Raw genomic sequence first — 21,663 nt, 5'->3', positions numbered from 1 at the left:
CAGTTATATGTTTTTTATTTTTTTCAATGAATACGTAGTATAGTATTGTACTACATGATCTGTGGTTGATTGAATCTGAGGATGCAAAACCATTGATATGGAGGTCTGACTGTAAAGTTATACGACGATTTTCGAATACTGGGAGGGTGGGCACCCCTAAACACCGAGTTGTTGAAGGGTCAACTGTATTTATTTGTTGACATTATATTGTAAGGAAGAGTTTTCCTCGAAGAAGAATTTCCAATAAACACTTGGTTGCTAGGAACAGCATAAATCAAGACAGAGAATTAGAAAGCCCAGGGGGTATTTGAGAGGGGTGGCAAACAGTCTAGTTTATTTGGTGCATTGAGCATAAATAGAATAATAGGTTGAAAATATTGGTTGAGGACAGATTATGGAAGGCTTTGAAAGCCAAACTATGGAATTTGGACTTACTTTGTACTATATATGAATTTGTTGGAGGGGAATGTCATCATTACATTTCTAAGGTAATTGTGACAATGGTATTTTTTTGTTTTTTTAATAAATTTATTTTATTTACTTATTTTTGGCTGTGGTGGGTCTTCGCTGCTGCGCGCGGGCTTTCTATAGTTGCGGCGAGCGGGGGCTACTCTTCGTTGCAGTGTGCGGGCTTCTCATTGCGGAGCACGGGCTCTAGGCACACGGGCTTCAGTAGTTGCAGCACGCGGGCTCAGTAGTTGTGGCTCATGGGCTCTAGAGCACAGGCTTAGTAGTTGGGGCACACGGGCACACGGGCTCAGTAGTTGTGGCTCACGGGCTCTAGAGCACAGGCTCAGTAGTTGTGGCGCATGGGCTTAGTTGCTCCACGGCATGTGGGATCTTCCCGGACCAGGGATCGAACCTGTGTCCCCTGCATTGGCAGGCGGATTCTCAACCACTGCGCCACGAGGGAAGCCCTGTGACAATGGTGTTGATAAGAAGAATTGATTTCTACTGAGAGGGCTGTGAGAAAAGTAGTATGGGAGGAATACTGGATCCAGTTAAGAAGGAGAAGGAGTCTTGGAGGAAAAGGTAGTGATTATGGAAAAGTCTGTTCTTAAAAGAATGATTCACCTTTAAATTACCAAATGAAACAAAAAGAAACAAATGAAGATGAATGTTATCACAGAAAAATGGTCAAAAGACATGGTCAGTCATTTTATAAAAGGAAACATTGAATGGTCAATAAATAAAATACTGAATCTTACTAGTAATTCGGGTAATGCAGTTGAAAATAAGTGAGATGCCATTCTTTTCCATCAGATTGGCAACAATTAATATATGCCTAAAAAGTGTTGTCATAGGATAAATTGCTCTTATTTTAGAGAACATTTTGGCAATATCTAGTAAAAGTGAAGATGTACACAACCTGTGACCCAGCAAGCCCAACTTTAAATTTATATCCTAGGAACTCTCTGAGAGTATATAAAATACTCTGTTTCTAGTAAAATTTGACTCCTATAGATTTAGAATCAGTTTGATGATTTATGTTACATACAGCATTTATAAAAATGTTATATACTTCATTGTTTCTAGCAGTAAAAAATTGAAAATTATATACATAGCTATCAATAGGGAAATGAAACTGAGATATGTTATTATGGTCGAATTCTTTACATCAGTGAAAGCGATTTTTGAGACTCCTGTTGCCTACTCTGCAGAACAGATGAACCACTTTACATTCCTAACAGCAATGTTGTAAAGTACCTGTCTTACTGTACTGTACTGTCTTACCTGTCTTGTGGTCCCTCAAAAATGTTTTCGTAATTATAGACAAAAAAGTGCCTCATTATTATGTTAATTTACATATTTAGATATTCAGCTCTTTTTCCTTAAATTGTCTACAAGAAATGAAATTAATGAAATTAACTGATTTGAATTTGATAGGGCCAGATAGTATTTTAGACTTTCAAGGCATACAGTCTCTGTTGCAGCTACTGTGCTGTTGTAGTATAAAAGTAGCCATAGACAGTACATAAACAAATGGATATGGATGTGTTCCAATAAAACTTTATGGACAATGAAATTTGAATTTCATATAATTTTCACATGTCAGGAAATATTCTTTTTTTTTTTTTTTGCGGTACGCGGGCCTCTCACTGCTGTGGCCTCTACCATTGCGGAGCACAGGCTCCGGACGCGCAGGCTCAGTGGCCATGGCTCACGGGCCCAGCCGCTCCGCGGCATGTGGGATCTTCCCGGACCGGGGCACGAACCTGTGTCCCCTGCATCGGCAGGCGGACTCTCAACCACTGCGCCACCAGGGGAGCCCCAGGAAATATTCTTTTGATTTTATTTTTCACCACTTGCACTTTATTCCAGAAAAGCTACTTTTCACGAACCCATTCTAATTCAAATTATTTCAATTGAAAGAAAAGATCTTAATTTCAAGAAATACTGAATTTTTTTGGTTTTTACTTTTTCTTTTATTTATTTATGCATGCATGCATGCATGCCACGCCACGAAGCTTGTGGGATCTTAGTTTCCTGACCAGGGATCGAACCCGGGGCACAGGAGCGAAAGCACCGAGTCCTAACCACTGGACCGCCAGGGAATTCCCAACTTTTTCTTTTCTTTATAGCAGAGCTGACAGGATTGAACATGTCAGGAATCAAAAAATGTAATTTGTAATCTGTATTCTCGCAAAGATTTTCAAAGTAACCTGTATTACTTGTTCGCTGCTCCTTTAACCTGAAAATATGAATAATATAAAACTCTTGTGGGGACTTCCCTGGTGGCACAGTGGTTAAGAATCTGCCTGCCAATGCAGGGGACATGGGTTTGAGCCCTGGTCCGGGAAGATCCCACATGCCGCGGATCAACTAAGCCCGTGCGCCACAACTACTGAGCCTGCGCTCTAGAGCCCGCGTGCCACAACTACTGCAGCCCGTGTGCCTAGAGCCTATGCTCCTCAACAAAGAGAAGCCACCGCAATGAGAAGCCCGCACACCGCAACAAAGAGTGGCCCCTGCTCGCCGCAACTAGAGAAAGCCCGCGCACAGCAACAAACACCCAACTCAGCCAAAAAATAAATAAGTAAATTTATATAAAAAAAATAACTTGTGAAGCTATTGAAGATTTTTCAAAGAGAAGAATCATATTATTTGTCCAGATAAAATCTAAGATGTGTTTCTCAACCTAATATTACTTGGTTCTCAGCTAAATCATAAGAAGTAAGATGGGATAACCCAAAATACAGCCTAGCACAATTTGGTGCTTTTTGTATATGGTTGGTATTTATAAATGATTGTTGTGCTAACTCCAGGTGTGATTATTAACAACATAAGTTGGCCTGGGCTTCAAATTAAATAGGTAATATAGTTGATAAATGCTATAATAGCTTAAGAAGTAGGGTAAATAGATTTTAAGGTGAGTTTTTAAGTAAGGGTAGGACTTGGACTAGAATGAAAAAGGAGACAGAATTTGTGTGGTTGGAGAGAGGAATAAGAGATAAACAGTGGAAAGATTATCAGTGTCACCTTGAGAAGGGCTTTTAAAAAATGAAGCGTTTTGAGGTTTCCAATTCTGTAACTAGGGTTAACACTAAATAGGTCATATGAAGCATAATTTGAGTGCCACTCATTCTTGCAGATAGAAAAATTTGAAAGTCAGCTTGGACTGGGGTTTTCTTTTTACAGTGTGCAGCACTTATAGACTGCCATTGTGTGCTAGTTTGCTACTCCATCTAGTTCCCATTCAAGAAATGGTATTTTTAAGGCCTCTGCAGTAATGAAGAGTATAATCTTATCTCTATATCTGATCTGATGGCTTAGCTTGATAGACCCAAAATATGGAGACAATAAAGATCTGTCTTTATCAGGTTAGTTCTCACCCTTTGGAAAGCTTTATATTTGCGTGACCAACTTTATAAAGTGGCATAACCTAGAGACGTTTTCATGCCTTTTGGTGCTAATAGGGCTGGCTTAGAAAAGAAAAATAAAATTTAAATCAGTAAATATGTAGGAAAAAAATAAGGGCGGTGTATTTTTCATTACTGGAGTGTCATGGAATGAACAGTAATTATATGGTTGTATACTGTACAACATTAAACTCACAGTTATTTGGAATATGAGCAACAAGGAAAAGGAAGTAAACAGGCTTTGGGTTTGTTTTACATAATGCACTTTTATCAGCCATGACACATTGAGGTATAAGGCATTTAAAAAACAGTAATTTCTCGTGTGTCCTATATTTGGTACATATTGAGATCAGGCTAAATATACACTAGCAAGAGTAGTATACCAAAACTTCACAGTGATTAACCTGAGGCCTTTAAGATTCAGAATTTATTTCCCCATATAAAAATATTTTTTAAAGCCTTTCAAAAGATTTTAACATTAAGTATTTAACTTTTCATTGTTATGTACTGAAGTGTTTGTTGACCGAGTAAATGACATTTCCTTGACTTTGCTATTATTGAGTTAACGAAAACTTTGTTTACCAAATCTCAGTCCTTAATATTCTCTTCTGAGGAGGAGTTTATCACCATTACAAGGGTGCATAGGTGCACTGCTACTTGTAGAACTATCTATCCTTGGAGTGTGACAGAATTTTAAGATTGCTGACAGAACATGTTTGTTGTGGGTTCTACCCTGCTTTGGAGACAGTAATAACTCCAGGAGGTAAAAAGAGACAGTTCTACATATTTAGAAAGGGGGGGAAATAGCCCAAAACAATCATTCCCACATCCTGGCCCTCATGGCCCTTTCATTCTGTAGATCCTCTCAAGCTTCTTTTACCTTTTGTTTTTCCATTTGAAAGGGATGTTGTGACTAGCATCTGTTGATCAGTAGTGTTATAACTCTTCTGGTTTTTCTTTCCCCAAAGCTCTGTGTATCACTATATTTGAACCAACTTTCCTGAAATGACTTTTTAAGGTAATGTTATGAGCTACTTCATTCCTCTGCTGGGATCTGATTTAACCTTTAGAAAACATGGGAGGGGCCTAAATAATATGCTAGATTCCAGATTGTATTTCCACAGGGCTAGTCTTGACTGTTCACTTGGAACATGCTTGATCCTGACACAGAATAGATTCACTACAGATCTTATTGCTGTCCATGACACATTATAAAACTTGTGTATATAAATTAGGTTTAGCACAAGCCTGAGCAGTGAGTGATAACTGAGTTTAAGTTAAGGTCCATTTCATACTAATATAAGACCATGAAAATTTTCTTCTTGCTTTGTAAATGTTTTTTTTGGGTGAGCTTTGCCTATAATCAGTGCCTTGTACAGGACCAAAATAAAGTGGTTATTTATGTTGACTGATACCTGAGCCACTTATTGGCCTTTGATAGGGTCTTTATCTAATCCTGCTGGGATTCATATCAGTGGCCCTAGGGGGCTGAGATGTTTCTCAAAGATACCGTTTAAATGGCAAAACCACTCATCTTATTTAGGTAATGCTAAAGTATATCCCTCTTGGTTTCATTAAAATCTGAACTTTAAATATTTGGTACAGTGGGTTGGGTTTAAACTTCTGCTTTAAAATTAATCTCTTAATGTTTGAGAAACGCCTTTACTTTGTGGCTTTTGCAATGCAGCTAGTTCACGCTGTTTTTAAAAGGTCAAGTTAAAAGGCAGGGGCCTTAAATCCAGGGTTGCTTGAAGATGAAAAACTACAGCCGAATCCTACAATGAAAAGTTTTTCTGATGTGTCATTCCCATTGGAGGATATATATATATGTACATATATGTAAAACAGGTCCTGGCATAAAATATAAAATTAGGGACACAATAAAGTTTTCTTGTATAGGTTTTGAGAAACTGGCATTCCTCAAAATAGCAGATGAGCAATGCAGTTTTTGCTAATGGCACTTGCTGTGACTCAGAGCAAGGACCTACTATTGAATATTCTGCTAAAAATACCTTCAAATTCAAAGAATTGGACGATTTATTAACATGGCTACTTTACTAAAACATTTTCTGAAACCAAAAGCCATGATGATAATACATTTATAGCCTTATTAAAAGACTTTGTCATAGTCGGATAACCTAATAAACCAGAAAACTTTTTTTTTTTTCCTACCTTCTCTAACTTAAGGTAGTGCCTGAAAACAAAGGCATTCATTTACTGTTCAGGTAACCGTTAACAATGATTCAGCCTTCTGGGCTTCTAAACCAAGTATTGACAACCTTTTGTCCTGCCTCTACACCTTTAGCAAAAACAGTGTGCTACCATAAAAAGCTCTCTCACTACCTCAGCCAAAATCATTAATCTTTAAAAGGCATTGGTTTGGGTTTTGGGTTGGTTTTTTTTTTAACGTTTATCATGTAGTACATTTTTTTCTCTTGAAAATTTTTGGAATTATTGATTTGAAGGAAAGTGTTCAAAATGAGCTGGTATACTGTAATCTATTTTTCTTCTCTCTAAATGATTCTGAAAACAACGCATTCATTAGATTTCTGTGTGATGACACAGCAGTCACTCTCAGTGCAGTTTTGGTTAGATATTCCACACCAAATATCCAAGCTAAAATCAATTGCTTTGCGGATTCTCAACGTCTTTAAAATTACAGGTCTGTCTGAAAATGCAAGACAGGTATTAAGAAAGAAAATTTTGGTGGCCAGTTCATAATATAGCTCTTGTAACCCAGATTCTGAGATTGGAAATGTAACTCGATTAAGCTACTGCTTTAACTGTAATAAAACAGTAACTCCTTTAGATTTTTAATTTAGAATTTGTATACTTCCAAAAAAGATTCAAAGTAGCTATACTATTAAAGTGGTATTAGAAAGGTCATTTCGAATGCTGCAGAATACAGAACATCTTCAAGTATTTGGCTTAACAAAACATAATGAAATTTTGCCAAGCATAAATATTCACTCTGATGACATGGTGGCAAGGCTTTTCTTTGCCCAACAGTCTCTGTCTGCTCTCTTAACTGCCAAAGATTCTCTCACCCTCGGTATGTGAGGTATACTTTGGGAAAAACATTAAAAGCAATTTAAATGATTAAGCAAATTCTCAGCAAAACTGCTTAACACACAAAATTATTGTATACCTAATAGAGTTTTCTGTTTAACTGGAAAGGTTACTAAAAATAATGTGTACTTGAATTCTTCCTCAGGATCTTTCTGGAACAGCAATCACATCTCTTTAAGATGAAAAGCATGGAACGAAATTCTTTTATGCTTTATTGTATTTGTGCTATTATGAAATATTATTACAGCTTATACTTTAGCAATAAAGTACTGGTAAGATTATTAATCGATAATGAATACCGTAGATACCTTAATGCTGTTAGAAGACACGATGCCCCCAGCTTTGAAGCGTTTGCATTCCCAAACACTGCTAGTTTACACTGTTGAGGAGGTCCCACTGAAATACAGCGCTAATAGTTAATCCCTTTCTCCAAGAGTGTACCTTAACCACACCGAGGAAAAACATTAAGGTTTTACAAACCACCTTTAACCTAATTATCTAAATCTTTGAGGCTCATTAATTATTTGATATGGCTGGAAAAAAAAATCCTGCTATAATTTTAGTCCAATTTTTTAGCGTATTTATGACACTCAAATTCTTCACCAAATTTCTCAGCTAGACCCATATATATGTACATCCGCCAAAATGTCCGCAGAAACGTTAAGAAAGGCTATCACAAGGCCAGTTTGAGATACCTCATAAATGGCCTTCACTGCCCTTTGAGTCAATTGTTTAACGTCCCAAGAGACTACTAGTTCTGTTACAACCTAAGCGTCAGCTTCTCCAACCCTCAGAAGGGCGTGCGTAAGGACAGATAGGATTTTTAAACCCCATTTCAGTGTTTCAGTGCCCCCCTCCCTGGGCTATAACAAACCACCCACCACAAGAGACTAGGCGGGGGAGGAGCGCTGCAGCCGGCTGCCAAGAGCGCTCTGCAGGGGGGCCGTTTCCCTGAGTCACGGAGAGGGCGGGAGGCTGGGCCCATCTGCCCACGCCACGTCCCCTTCGTAAGGGACTACGTTTAAATACGCAGGGCCCACTGGGAAAGGGAGCAGCACCGCCATTCCTCAAGGCGGCCCAACAGCCACCTCATTCCCAGGAGACGCCGCACTTCCCTAGAACTCGCTCTGCATTCCGGCAGCAATCAGCAGACCTTTCCTGACCAGCATCACGTGCACCCGGAAGTACGTGGGTGAGACCCAAAGCGCCCACGGAAATGACGTTGGTCGCCCCTAGTCGCATGATGTGGCAAAATGTGAAAAAAAAGGGGGGGGAGGGAAAAGCAGGCGGCTGGGGAAGGTGATGAGACAAAAAGTAGTCCCTCCGATTCCTCTATTTATCTCCGTGTCGCAGCAGTAAGCGAGGCCCTCAGCGCCCTGCGCCCCACGCTCCGAATTCCTGCGCTCCGATGCATCGCGGCGCTCCGTGGAGGAGTACATAAGGCGGAGGGGGTGAGGTGACCTGGGCGGAGTTCTGTCTCCAGGATCCTTCCGCAGGGCTAAACCGTTTCCGGAGTCTGCGCTGCGCCCGGTTCCGCCATTGCGGCTCTCGCGGACCCTGGAGCCTCCGCCCCCGACCTGAGCTCTTTCGTCTGCCTGCCAGTTTCCTGCGTCCCCGGAGACTCTCCTGCTGAGCCCAGCCTCCCCCCTCCCCCTTCTCCTCCTCTCCCTTGGAGAGCCCGGGCAGCCACTGCCCCACAGCCCCAGTGACAGGAGGAGACCATACACCCCCGACAGCGCCATGGCCCAGATTCTGCCAATTCGTTTTCAGGAGCATCTTCAGGTGCGGTGGGCCCGAGCTAGTGAGGGCTGTGGAAAGAGGGAGGTAGGAAGGAAGAAGCTGGAGTCTGAGCCCAAGCAAAAAGAGGAGAACCGGGGGGAGGGGGGATGGTGGTGGTGGTGGTATCGGTTCCTGGGGTAGATGGAGGATGGGGCACTATCTTGGAAAGCTTGAAGGGTTAAATGATGTGGGGCTTGGGTGGAAATGAAGCGAGTCGGGGTGCATAGGGCAGTGAGGCCATACCTGGGTTTGAAGGCCTCTCTATCTTCGCTTCCTGGATGGCAAGAACTGCGTATAATAACCCTTCCACCCCGGTTTTATTCAGTTCATTCATTTGGGTACGTTGCGGGGCGTGGGGGGGGGCGTTCTCCCGCGTTTCTTCCGGAGCAAGAATTCTCTTCCCCTAGGGCAGCGCAGGCTGTCACCTCCCATTGCCCTCTTCCCTTTCCCCCATCGTGTCTGCACCCGGGAGTTGTGGCGCGGGTGGGTTGGGGAGAGGCAACCTTTTTTCTTCCTCCCTCTGCGGCTCTCAACGGGAAAGGCACCTTCCCCGGGCATGCGGAGAACGGCAGTGGCTCCTCTCTTGCCTTCCCCGAGGCAGTAGGAACTGGGAAGCTCACTGAAGGAAAAAAAAAAGAGGATAGAATGGGGGAACGTATTTCTCAGGGCGGTGTCAATTTCAGAGTGCGTGGGGTCAAGGTTCCTAAGGGGACTCGCCTTTTTTCACTTTCTTGATGTCTCTGGGCATGGTGCGGCTTTTATCCCCTCTTCGGTTCTAGAAGGGAGAAAAGAGTTGTTCAGAGGTTATCTTTGGAGCAGCTAGTTGGCTTGGCGTGAGTACTTTCCTCAGGATTGCATGGAATTGAACGACCCCTGGGGATAGAGCACACCTGCCCTGAGATATGCAAGGTTATTTGGTCTGTAATTGGTTTCCTTTAGTAGGTTCTAGAGTTCTTCCCCATGGTGCATTATCCTGTAGGCAACAGACTGTCTTATCTGGCAGCTTGCCCGTAGCGGGCCCGGGCAGGTGATCATTGGAGGACTTGACTGAATTAAGTCTCTTCTAAGCTTCTGATTTTCCTGGTTCACCAATCTGGTTTTACTTTGGCTGAAATAATTTATTAATAAAGTACGCTTTCTTTCTAATTACCTCCTTAAAGAGGTCTGTCTCAGCTCAGTCATTTGAAGGACTAATTCGTAATGATAAGAGGTGCCAGTGGTTTGACATGACGCTAATACTAGTGGCCTCATGGACACTTTACCATTGAAGGCTGTTTACTTTCTGACATTGTTATAACAATAAATAAATGTTAATTAAAAGGTTTAATATTCTGGCTATCAACATGATTTCATTTTTTTTACAGGTATCACCTTTGCTTGCATCAGCAAGGCTTCTTTGTCTTGAAATGTAATGAATTATAAATCTTTACTCAAAAAATGAGTTAAGTAATGTACTTTATTCAGTCATTTTTGGTTTTCAGATAACTCATCTGATGTAATAGAACACTATTTTACAAAAGGTTAAAAAACATTGTGACAGAATGGACACAGAAGTTTTTGTTTATGCTCCATCCAAATTTGTATTGCTGTGGTTACTTCTGTTGAATGTGGAGTGTTAGGAAAATAACGTTTTTGAGTGTGAGGGGAAAACACAACCTTGTCCTGACACTAAAGTGCTTCTGGAATATAATCTTCCTGCAGACAAAAGTGTGTAAAATCATACACAAGAAAAGCAGTTATAGTTGCTGTTTACTTTACAAAACAGATACAGCCCACTAGTAAATCTTGTTTCTTGACTGTTGGTGGTTTGAGCAATAGTTTTCCATTTCTATTAATGAGGAGACAAGATTGTTGAATAATCCCAAAGACTGGACTCCAACCATGTCACTGATTGAAGACAGATTTAATATGGGTCTGATTTCTAAGTGGTTCAGAGTTTTTGCAGACACTTGAGTGAAGCCATTTCCTTCTCAAATACTTGAAGAGTTGCATATAAAGTTGCTTTGCAAATAAACTTGAAGAATTCAGTCATTCAGTTTTTGGAGTAGTATATATGCCATGACTAAGTTTAAGCGTTCTTTGGTGACTGTGTACTCAAGCTGATAATGATTAATTATTGTGCAGAGCCCCAGTCACCAACCTCTTCCAGGATAATATAATTCCTGACTTTTCATTTTTATCCCTTGCTGTATAAAAATTAATAAGGATTATTTTAATTGGCAACTTAGGTCTTTGACCTCTCAGCCCCTGCCAGTTTGCTAAGTAGCAGAAAACTTTCTGAAACACTTAGGATAAAAATTGGGAACAAGAATTGAGGAACTTGGTGTAGAGTTAACCTGTGAAATCTTCAAAGCGTGAACTGTAAATAAATTTATTTTTATACCATGGAACTACTTTGGCCAGCTGAAGGGTCTGTCATCAAGGACTCAGAAGTACATCAAATGAAGCTTAATATTTTAAGTTATAAAGGAGTTTTTATTTCTTTTTTAGGATGTTGAGGCTGATAGCAGTGAACAGATGAGTGCCTATTTGAGCAAGATTTTGCTAGGATTGCAGGTTTTGAAAAAAATCCTAGGCTACCTATAGTGTTGCCTGCAACTCTGATTTCTTGGCTTATTAAGTATCTTTATGCCAATTGACATATTCTGCTGTATTCCCGGGTTCTTTGGGTCTGAAATTAAGTCTCCCAACCCTGCTCTTTTCCCTTTGATCCATAAATGTGTTGTGCATTCAATGGTAGGGGTTCTTGCTATGATTATTTTAATTTGCAAAGAGAAAGCAATGCTGAGTATTACTGGGATATGTTATATGCTTAACCGTACTTCCTGGAAGAGGCATACTGCTTGGAATTATGTTGCAGTCTACTTTAGGAATAGCTTCCGAGTTTAAGATGTATCAAGGTTTTCAGAATTTTCCTAATGGTCAGTTTACTCAACTTAAAGGGGTGTGGCTAATTCTAGTGAATGTGCTTTCACTCTGTTTAGGAAATAATTTAAGGCCTGAAACTGTGTGTAGAATCACAATCATTTTCATTTTGGTGTGCAGTGAAATACATGATTTCAGGAACCTTAACTTAATGATATTTGAATTATATTTAACAGGATGTTTTTCTGTCTTTGTTACTGCGTGGCTTTTGCTTTTTGAGAGTTACTATCCAATAGAACTTTCTTCCATGATGAAAATTTATACTAGCTACATAGCCATATTGAGCACTTGAAATGTGGTTATTGTGACTGAGGGACTAAATTTTTACTTTTATTTCTTTTCAATTAATGTAAATGTAAATAGCTACATAAAGCTATTGACTACGACATGGGACTGCGCAATTACAGGCCATTCTGATGTGCTTTTTAAGAGTGAAGATTTATCTGGCCACCTATATTTGTATGTTTAGAACATTTTGTTACTAAAATTAAAACATTCACTAATAGAAAGTGTTGGTTGAATACTGTCTCTTTTGGGAAGTGATTATGAACAGTGACTAGTGAATGGAAGGAGCAGCAGACTTTCTTGTGAGAGTCTGTTGTGTCCTATGAATGTGGCTGGGTGCTTCCACGTCTTCATCTAATTCCCCCAGATATCCTTCTTAAACAGTAGGAGAAAGTGAGACTCAAACTAGTGCCCTAGGGAACCTGTCAGAGTGGGATTTGAACCTAGGTCTTCTGACACTAAATATTTTGAAGAAAAATAATGATTGACCTTAAGAGGAGAAGTTATTAGTATCCTAGTGTGCTGTTTTATCTGTTGGACTTTTCCTTGAGAAGGTGACTTCTCTTCTGGTTTAACATGTGGTTAATGATGCCATATAGTAGACAGATCAGGGGTTTGGAGGTTGTTGAGACCAGTTCCATCCAGTAGAAAAATATGAGCCACATCTGTAATTTTACATTTTCTAGTGGCCATATTAAAAGTAAAAAATAGGTGAAATTAATGTCTCATTTAACTCAGTGTACCCCAAATGTTATAATTTCACCATGCAATCAGTATAAACTTTTCAGATGAGATATTTTACATTCCTTTTTGGGGGGTACTGAATTTTCAAAATCTGCTGTGTATTTTACACTTAGAGCACATCTCAATTCAGACCCTATTTTCATTGGATATATTTGACCTGTATTTAGCTTTCATAAAATTTACAGTTGAAAAAGCAGGTTTGCACATGTAGGTTGTTCCAAACATAAGTTTTCCATAATTGACTCGATTAACAGTTACTATTTAATTTTAATTAACTTAAAGTTGAATTACTATTTAATTTTAATTAACTTAAACTTGAAAATTGAGTCAGAGTAGCCACATTTGAAGTTCTCAGAACCACATGTGGCTTGTGAAATGTCGCTACAGTATTGGAGAAGGCAGGTTAAGACTAACCTCTTGCTCCTTTTTCTCTGTAAAATATGTGTACTACCTCACAAAGTTACCGTGAAGATCTGAGATCATGTATGTGAAAGTACTTGGTGTAGCATTTGAAGGGTATTAATTGTTGGCTATATAATTTTTGTCCAGTATATTCTATTCAGGTATCTATCTCTTAACCAGTGACAACATTTTATTTTGCAGATTTAAGACCTAGATTTTTATGGTTTATAAATATTTGGTACTCACCTGAGATTTGAATATTTACTATATACCAACAATTATGTTACACTCGGGACAAAGTGGTGAACAAAACTGACTGCAGCTTGCATTTGTGCTTGCATTGATTAGTTGGCAGAGGCTGTCCACACATAATTGTAACCATGGATGTTACTGAATGTTTGATATTGTGCAGGATTTAATACAAATATTCATATGACACAAAATTGATTCTGCTCTGAAACTGCTCAAAAGGAAGAAAAAATTTTAATTAATCTTTTATAATAGCCCGTGAGTGCTCACATGTGCCGTTGGTACATCTTTAATTAGTGTTCCTTGGTCAGACTCCTGATAAACCACATCTGATAAATTACCCACCTGGAATGCCAGTCAGGCCTTTGTTAGTATTTATATGTCCTATAAGATGGTAGTGCAGAGGTGTATGTTCTCACTTAGATAGGAAGTGAGTTCATAGCTGATATTTTAGTCCTTCATATTAGAACAAGGCTGTTTTTTAAAATTTATTTACATAGCCATGCTAAAGCTATTTCATAAAATCAAATTCTAAGCCGTAGCAAAGTTTCCAGTTCTTGGGTATCTTTTCTTTTTTTCCCCCACCCTTACTTGGCCAAGTGCCTGAGGCTAATGCTCTTAACTCAGGGGGTGGCAGGAGGCTTGGATCTGAATGTATTATGCAAAACCCATCTGTCAGACTCAGATTTTTGTGTCTCTTCTTTTGTGTTATGAAAGACATAATTTAAGATAGTTTACATAATTTATGATAGTTTATCTTAGTTCAGAGGGAATAACTATTCATCAAATCCTAATTGTCCTGAAATCTACAAGATCAGAATAAATTGACCATTATAGCTATTTGAGCACCTACTGTGTGCCAAGACCTCTGCTAAATCTTTTATGTTCATGATCTCATTTGATTGGCAAGAACATCCCTTCAGGTAGGTAGGGTTAGCCTTATTTTGCAGATGGGGAAACTGAAGTTCATAGCAGTTAACCTGTAGAGTCACACAGCTAGTGAGTGGGTGGTAATATTTGCTCTTCTTTCATTGTGGCACATTGCCTCATTTGGTGAATGATCTGTATAATTTGTATGTATGCTGTGGTGTTCTTTGATGTATACATTCTACTAGTATGTTTTTAGGTCAGTAGTTTTTATGAGAAAATTAGGGGCCAGTGAACCAACACCTGGATTTTCTATGCCTTAAACGGTTATTGAGATGATGTTTTTTAAAGGGCTTTATCCAAGTTCCCACTAAAAAATTGTGCAGAATGATTGGAATCAGGTTAACTTGTAATAACCAAGATTATCTATATCCCTGTCATAAGGCTAAACTTCTCAAATTTCTCTTAGACTTTTCCTTAGTGACAAGAGAGTGAATATGTTCCAGCCTGAAGCCACTTGTGAAAGCAGGAAACTTCTGCTTTCTATTTTACTGTATTATTTATGTTTTTGTGTTTATTCTAATGTAAAACGTGAATAGAACTCAAGGAAGACTGTTATGCTTGGGGAGGGAGGATGGGAAAAGTGGGAGTAGAACATGCTTCCTCAGTTTGAATAGCATAACCGTAGAGGGGAATATGGTTACACATTTGTAGGATTGTGCTTTGGAGACAGAACTGCCAGTAATACTGGTACTTCCTTTTCTGAATCATTGGGTAAGTAAGGACTTTTCTTTAAGTTCTGAAGTACAGCAGATTTTATTATTTATTTATTTGGCTGCGGCATGCAGCATGCGGGATCTTAGTTCCCTAACCAGGATCGAACCTGTGCCCCCTGCACTGGAAGCGCGGAGTCTTAACTGCTGGACCACCAGGGAAGTCCCCTGAAGTACGGCAGATTCTAAAGCTTATTTTTGAAAGAATAGGAACTGGGTCCATTAAAACCATATGGTCACGTTAAAAAATTTAAATTCTGCAGTATACCGTTGTGGAAAATGTTTCACATGTTTAATCCGAGCTCTTATCTTTTTAGCTTTTCTCAACTTCCTCTTTTATTATATTTAAAACAATACTTTCTGGCAGTTGTAAAGTTAGCCTATAGTATGTGGTTGTATTTATATCATGATACTTAGCCCATACAGATATTAATCCTTAGCCCCTATGCTGGAGGGGAGTCTCTCTTTATCCAGTTGAGTTGAACATATATGCTATGCTCAAGGAAAAAATTACCCATTTATCCAGTTATTGAAGACAAGATCTTAGAGTTACACCAGACTCTCTTCTTCTCATTTTCTACATCCAGTCCATTTCTGAAGTAGGGAAGGTGATTGCAGTGTTTAATGACCCCCGTCTGTTGAAACTGGGAATCATGGTAGATGAAAAATGAGAATTGGGTTGAGAGTTGCCTTCGTCTATTTCTGACCAGCTGCTCATCTGAGAAAGAGGACTTAAAAACCACTAAAGTGGACAGAGGGAAGCCAAAGACTATCCACATATGTTCAGCTTGGCAAAAAACTAACTTTGGGTAGATCTCATTATTTGAGGATTAATAATTAGGGAAATAAACCTATAGGGAGAACATGGTTTACAAAATCCATCTCTTTCCCAACTCTCTACAGTACTTTACATTCTTTCCTATTGAACTATGCAAATCTAAGGCAGGTGTCTTTTTTTAACCATAAAATATTCCGCAGGAAAAAGTTTCCTTATATTAAAAGTCTTACCAAGTGTCTGTATTACTGAGTCCTTTACAGTTGCTTCTGTTTGAATTGAATACTACAACACTGTTCAGGGAAGGCTACCATGGACTTGAAATCAGCTGGATTGGTAAGAGGTAAATTTAACACACCTAATAATTATTCCTCTCTGTATGGCTTCACAATTACAACTGTTGGATGTTGTAAGCAAACATTTTAAATTTCACTCATAAACCAGTCCATTAGGGAGGTGTTTCTGGAGACTGTAATCCAAAAACAAGTGTAAAAACACCTCTCCTAATACAGAAATAGAAATTTGAGGCATGTTATAAATTTCCCATGATGGTACCATAATGAATTTTTAAAAAGCACTTTGATGGAATGCAGATGACTTTCCACTGCTAACGAAGACACTGATGTAAAAAATGCGCATGAAGAGTTTAAAATGGTTTCTGAAATATGAACAGTAGAAAAACATTTCCGAGTTAATTATTTTATAATTTTAAATGTCTATATAAACTGTCAAATGACTACATGAATTATATATTAAGCACATCTAAAATTAAAATTAACCATTTTAAAGTGAACAATATAGTGGTATTTAGTAAGTTCAGTGTTTTGCAACCATCACCTGTATCTAGTTCTAAAACATTTCATTACCCCAAAAGGAAACTTCATATCCATTAAGCAGTCTCCTTCCTCCCTCCTCCCATCCCCCAGCAACCACTAATATGCTTTCTGTCTCTATGAATTTATCTATTCCTATAAATGGAATCATACAATGTGTGACCTTTTGTTGTCTAATTTCCTTCACTAAGCATACTGTTTGAGGTTTATCCATGTAGTATGTATCAGTACTTTATTCATTTATGGCTGAGTAATACTCCATTGAATGGATATGCCACATTTTATTTGTCCTTTCATTGATCCATGAACATTTGGATTCTTTCCACCTGTTGGGTATTGTGAACAGTGCTGCTGCGAACATTACAGGTTTTTGTTTGAATACATATTTTTAGTTCTTTTGGATATATACCGAGGAGTGGAATTGTTGGGTCATATGGTAACTCTATATTTTAACTTTTTGAGGGACTGCCCAACTTTTTCACAGCAGCTACACCACTTTACATCCCCATCAGCAGTATATGAGAGTTGCAATATTTCCACATTCTCTCCAGCAGCTATCAAAAGCTTTTTTGGATGACCAGGGAATAGTCTACTTGGGAAAATGAATACCCTATTTGGTGTTTTTTACTTCCATGTGTTCTCTCCCAATCTTTGTAGCTCTGCCCTCCGTTAAATCGTGTGTCCTGCTTTAGATTGCATTTCCATAACCAGTCATAGCTTGGGTAGCATTCAGTTGTTATGTGCCAGCTGAATGGCATTTATACAGGAAAGGGCATAACCTTGGGGAGTCATACCTATCTGCAAGGTTTGAGGTGTAAAAACTTCCCTGTATTTCCCTGCAGCTTGGTCAGAATTGATATGTGATATTTCATCAAATTATCGGATTATTATTTTTAAAGAACGAGTTACATTTAAAGGTTTTTTAATTTTCCAGTTAGTAGTTGGCTACAAGTAGGAAAGATTCTTTGAGTCTCTTGATAGTTTACCAAAGCTAGTAGTCTTATAGTTCCTGTCTCCAACTGTGGTTCCTTCCTGAATGTATTACTTAACAATATGGAGTGACCAGAGTAAAAAAATTCTCCTGGGCTTCCCTGGTGGTGCAGTGGTTGAGAGTCCACCTGCCGATGCAGAGGACACGGGTTCATGCCCCGGTCCGGGAAGATCCCACATGCCGCGGAGCGGCTGGGCCCGTGAGCCATGGCCGCTGAGCCTGCGCGTCCGGAGCCTGTGCTCCGCAACGGGAGAGGCCACAACAGTGAGAGGCCCGCGTACCGCAAAAAAAAAAAAAAAAAAAAAAAAAATTCTCCTGAGAATGATTGCCTCAAACACTAACATGGAGTAGAAATAAATCTATATGTTTAAGTGTGGGGTCCACAAGGGCATTTTTATTTGTTGCTTAAAATGTGTGGAGCACATAGAAAACAATGGCTGGTATACTGTTGATGAAAGAATTAAAGGAATGCTGCACTTTCAGCATTTTTATTTATTTCCTGTAGAAGACAGAAACTGCAGTTTTTATTTGACATTCTGCTAGTTTCCTGGAAGGGCTCAATGAAGTTACTGTTGTCAGCATTTTCTTCACTGTGATTAATATTAGTGAAGGTAGAGGATGTTTTAGAACTTTTAAAGGAAGTTATGCTGAGTGAAATCCTTGGGATAGGAAGTTAACCACATCTTCAAGCACCTAAAAATATCTGTATTGGGTGACATCCAAGTATCAGCAGGACTCGAAAATTGTTGACCTCTTAACTCTATAGCAGTAACACTTAAGTCTTTGTCAAGATACAAGATTCATTTACAGAAAAGGTAACTGAAATAGGATTATACATAGAGCACAGCACAAAATGTCCTTGTCTGAAATACAGTAGCTGTACATGCTTCCTTTACATTCTAACAATTCAGATGAAACGAGGAAGGAACTGGAAAGTGTAAAGCCAAGCACTAATTGTGAAACATAATCCTTAATAATGCTGTCATAAACACAAATTTTCTTTTTTTTTTTTTTTTGCGTTACGCGGGCCTCCCACTGCTGTGGCCTCTCCCGTTGCGGAGCACAGGCTCCGGACGCGCAGGCTCAGCGGCCATGGCTCACGCGCCCAGCTGCTCCACGGCATGTGGGATCTTCCCGGACCGGGGCAGGAACCCGTGTCCCCTGCATCGGCAGGTGGACTCTCAACCACTGCACCACCAGGGAAGCCCCATAAACACAAATTTTAATGTATTTTGATTTTCAGCTGGTAAATGAGTTCTGTTCTGAGTCTACTAGTCATTCATTAGGAAGCATACTTACCGGGTGTGCTTATAAAGAAGTCTATTTCCAATGAGTGTTCCTATCTGATCACATGTAATACGCGCTGGTTGAAATTAGTAAGCTCAAAGCAAACTTATTACTCCTTTAATTATGTGATATTTGTAGGCACAGACACAACTGTGATTGATTGCTGAGACAGACGTTGTGCTGATGGAGAGTATCATCTTTAGCCAGTCAGAGAATTGGGCATTGAAAAAGTAGTCTGGTTTTCCTTGGTTGAATTGTCATATGCCAGAATTTTCTACCCTTTTTATTTTATTATTTTAACTTCTGGCTGCACAATGTAGCCTGCGGGATCCTAGTTCCCCGACCATGGATCGAACCCGCACCCCCCGCAGTGGAAGCTTGGAGTCCCAACCACTGGACCACCAGGGAAGTCCCTCTACCCTTTTTAATACATGTATACTATTGGATTAAATATATACATATATATATATAGATAGAGAGAGAGAGTCCATTCAGTTCCTTTAACAATATTTTCATAGTTTGATCACTAATGTAGTCTACTAAGATGCTGACTCACCATCAGTGGGTTTCCTGATTCCTTGATATAAGAAGGCTTTGCTAGCTGTCTTTAGTAACAAGAATTTTGAAAAAAGCAAGTTGGGTTTCCCTGGATTTGACTATGTAATGTTAGTAGCATGACATCAGACCCAACCTGTTTTAGAATAGTTGTCATGATACCATAGTCCCAGAGCTAAATAACTGTAAAAGGATAGAAATCCCTAAAATAGAGTGCTTATGTGCCCCCACTGTGTTCTAAGTGCTTGCTGTATGTTAAATCACTTAAAACCTTTTGTGCAGCACCTAGGCATGCCTTGCTCCCCCTCAAACAGGGATGGACACTTTCTCTTTTCTGTTTGTCACATGTACAATTAAATCGAGTACAGTTTCAAAACCAAGACAAGAAAAAACAAAGCTTAAAGCATTAAAAACTGATGAGTATGTAACTTAGATTTCTGAATCTAATACTGCTGAAGTTAAAACAATTTTTTTTACCAGATTTAATTTTAATACAATCTCTTTCACAGTTAACATTGTTGAAATTGGGGATTCATCTTACCGTTGTATACTCTTTACCCAAAAGCTTTATGATATTGATGAGCATCTTAGAAACTGAGGCAGTGGTAGTTTCTCAGGCACAGAGATGGGCCTTTCTTTTCTCATGTTCTCTGAAGGAATTACATCTTATTATTATCTGTACCTTCTCAGTACTTCTCAGTCCCTTATAACTTGGGCCTTAGCTATTTGAATGTTTAGTGATTTCTTGAAAGAGGCACCGAGACTTAGGTGTGCTGTTCCTTGGGCTCTTTCTTGTGCTACCATTGAACTTTGTAGATTTTTTTTCCCCAAAGCCTCCCACAGATATCTGGACTTTGAAACCTGAAAGTTCTAGTTTTCCCTGCTTCCCCTTGTCAGAAATCCTTATATAAGATGAAAGTGTTTCTTTGCCAACTATCCTTTATATTTTACCAGAGTTTAACGTAAAAGAAGTTCTCCCTTTCTCCTTGTCGGATTCCCAAGAAAAACTTCTGAAAACAGTGCTCTCCAGTAGAACTGTGCAATGATGGAAATGTTCTGTATTCTGTGCCTTCCAATACAGTAGTCACATGTGATAGTTGAGTACTTGAAATGAGATTGATGTGAATGAGGAACTGAATTTTAAATTTTATTTACTGAACAAAATTAAATAGCTGCATGGACCAGTGGCTGCCATACTGGACAGTGTAGCAAACCTCTCAGTTCTGATAGGGCAGACATTATACAGCTCCTTTACAGAGCATAAACTCTTTCTCTGGAATTATGTCACTCTTTGAATGGTTTGATTTTCATCTTTACCTTTTGAAGTTGTGTTCTTCCTTCCTGCCCTACAGGTAAATTGCCTAATAAAAGTCTAATCCCTACAATTGCAATGTAATTTTCAAGTTCTGTAACCTATAAGAGCAGAGATTCATCCCTCTTTTAAAACTTAAAAAAAAAAATTGCAAGGTTTTATAATACTGGGAAGAGCATATACCCAATCATCTAGATTTTTAATAATATTTTGCTGTATTTGCTTTTTTGTTTTAATTAAACATTTTTTAAAATTCAGGCTGTTGTGACATTTTATAAATATTCCGGCATGCATCTTTAGAAGATAAGGACATTTTCTTACAATCACGATATCATTATAGCATCCTAATAGTTAACAGTTCCTCAGTACCTAAAAACCAGTCCGAATTCACATTGGCCCCAAATGTTATTTGGTTTCTTTAAAGCAGGATCCAAGCAAGATCTACATGTTGCTTTCAGTTGCGACTCTTAAGTTTCTTGTAAGAAACGTTTTATTCATACAGAGTTTGAGATTTACGGAAAAGTTTGAAGAATGGTACAAAGATTCTTTGTACACTTTACCCAGATGTGTCAGTTCTTATCATTTTTTACATTTGACTTATGCTCTTTAGCCTCTCTACGTACATTTTTTACTGAACTGTTTGAAAGTAGTTTGCTGATGTGATGTCTCTTTGCCACTGCATACTTTAGTGGGGGTTTTTTTGGTTTTTTTTGCGGTACGCGGGCCTCTCACTGTTGTGGCCTCTCCCGTTGCGGAGCACAGGCTCCGGACGCACAGGCTCAGCGGCCATGGCTCACGGGCCCAGCCGCTCCGCGGCATGTGGGATCTTCCCGGACCGGGGCACGAACCCGCGTCCCCTGCATCGGCAGGCGGACTCTCAACCACTGCGCCACCAGGGAAGTCCTAGTGTGTATTTAATAAGAATAACAAAATGGTCTTCTATAGCCATACTGCAGT

The 21,663-nt window shown here is 39.2% G+C and overlaps 1 protein-coding gene across 3 annotated transcripts in view; it reads left to right on the top strand.

Moving 5' to 3' along the window:
* The first annotated feature begins 8,265 nt into the window (after positions 1-8,265).
* The window catches only part of CLTC (clathrin heavy chain), a 61,224-nt gene continuing 47,826 nt past the window's right edge, over positions 8,266-21,663 (top strand). Inside the window, exon 1 of one of the 3 annotated variants that reach the window (XM_059997856.1) lies at positions 8,266-8,711. In XM_059997856.1, the coding sequence (XP_059853839.1) occupies positions 8,670-8,711 (42 nt within the window). In that variant the 5' untranslated portion in view covers positions 8,266-8,669. Of the gene's footprint in view, positions 8,712-14,607; positions 16,072-21,663 lie in introns of those variants that run through there. The other 2 variants (XM_059997857.1, XM_059997858.1) reach the window with 2 other exon arrangements.

This window comes from Delphinus delphis, chromosome 19 (genome assembly GCF_949987515.2).
Source record: "Delphinus delphis chromosome 19, mDelDel1.2, whole genome shotgun sequence".
Classification (NCBI taxonomy): Eukaryota; Metazoa; Chordata; class Mammalia; order Artiodactyla; family Delphinidae; genus Delphinus; species Delphinus delphis.
Note: the sequence above shows the minus strand (reverse complement) of the source record. Positions and strands in the feature narration are given on the sequence as shown.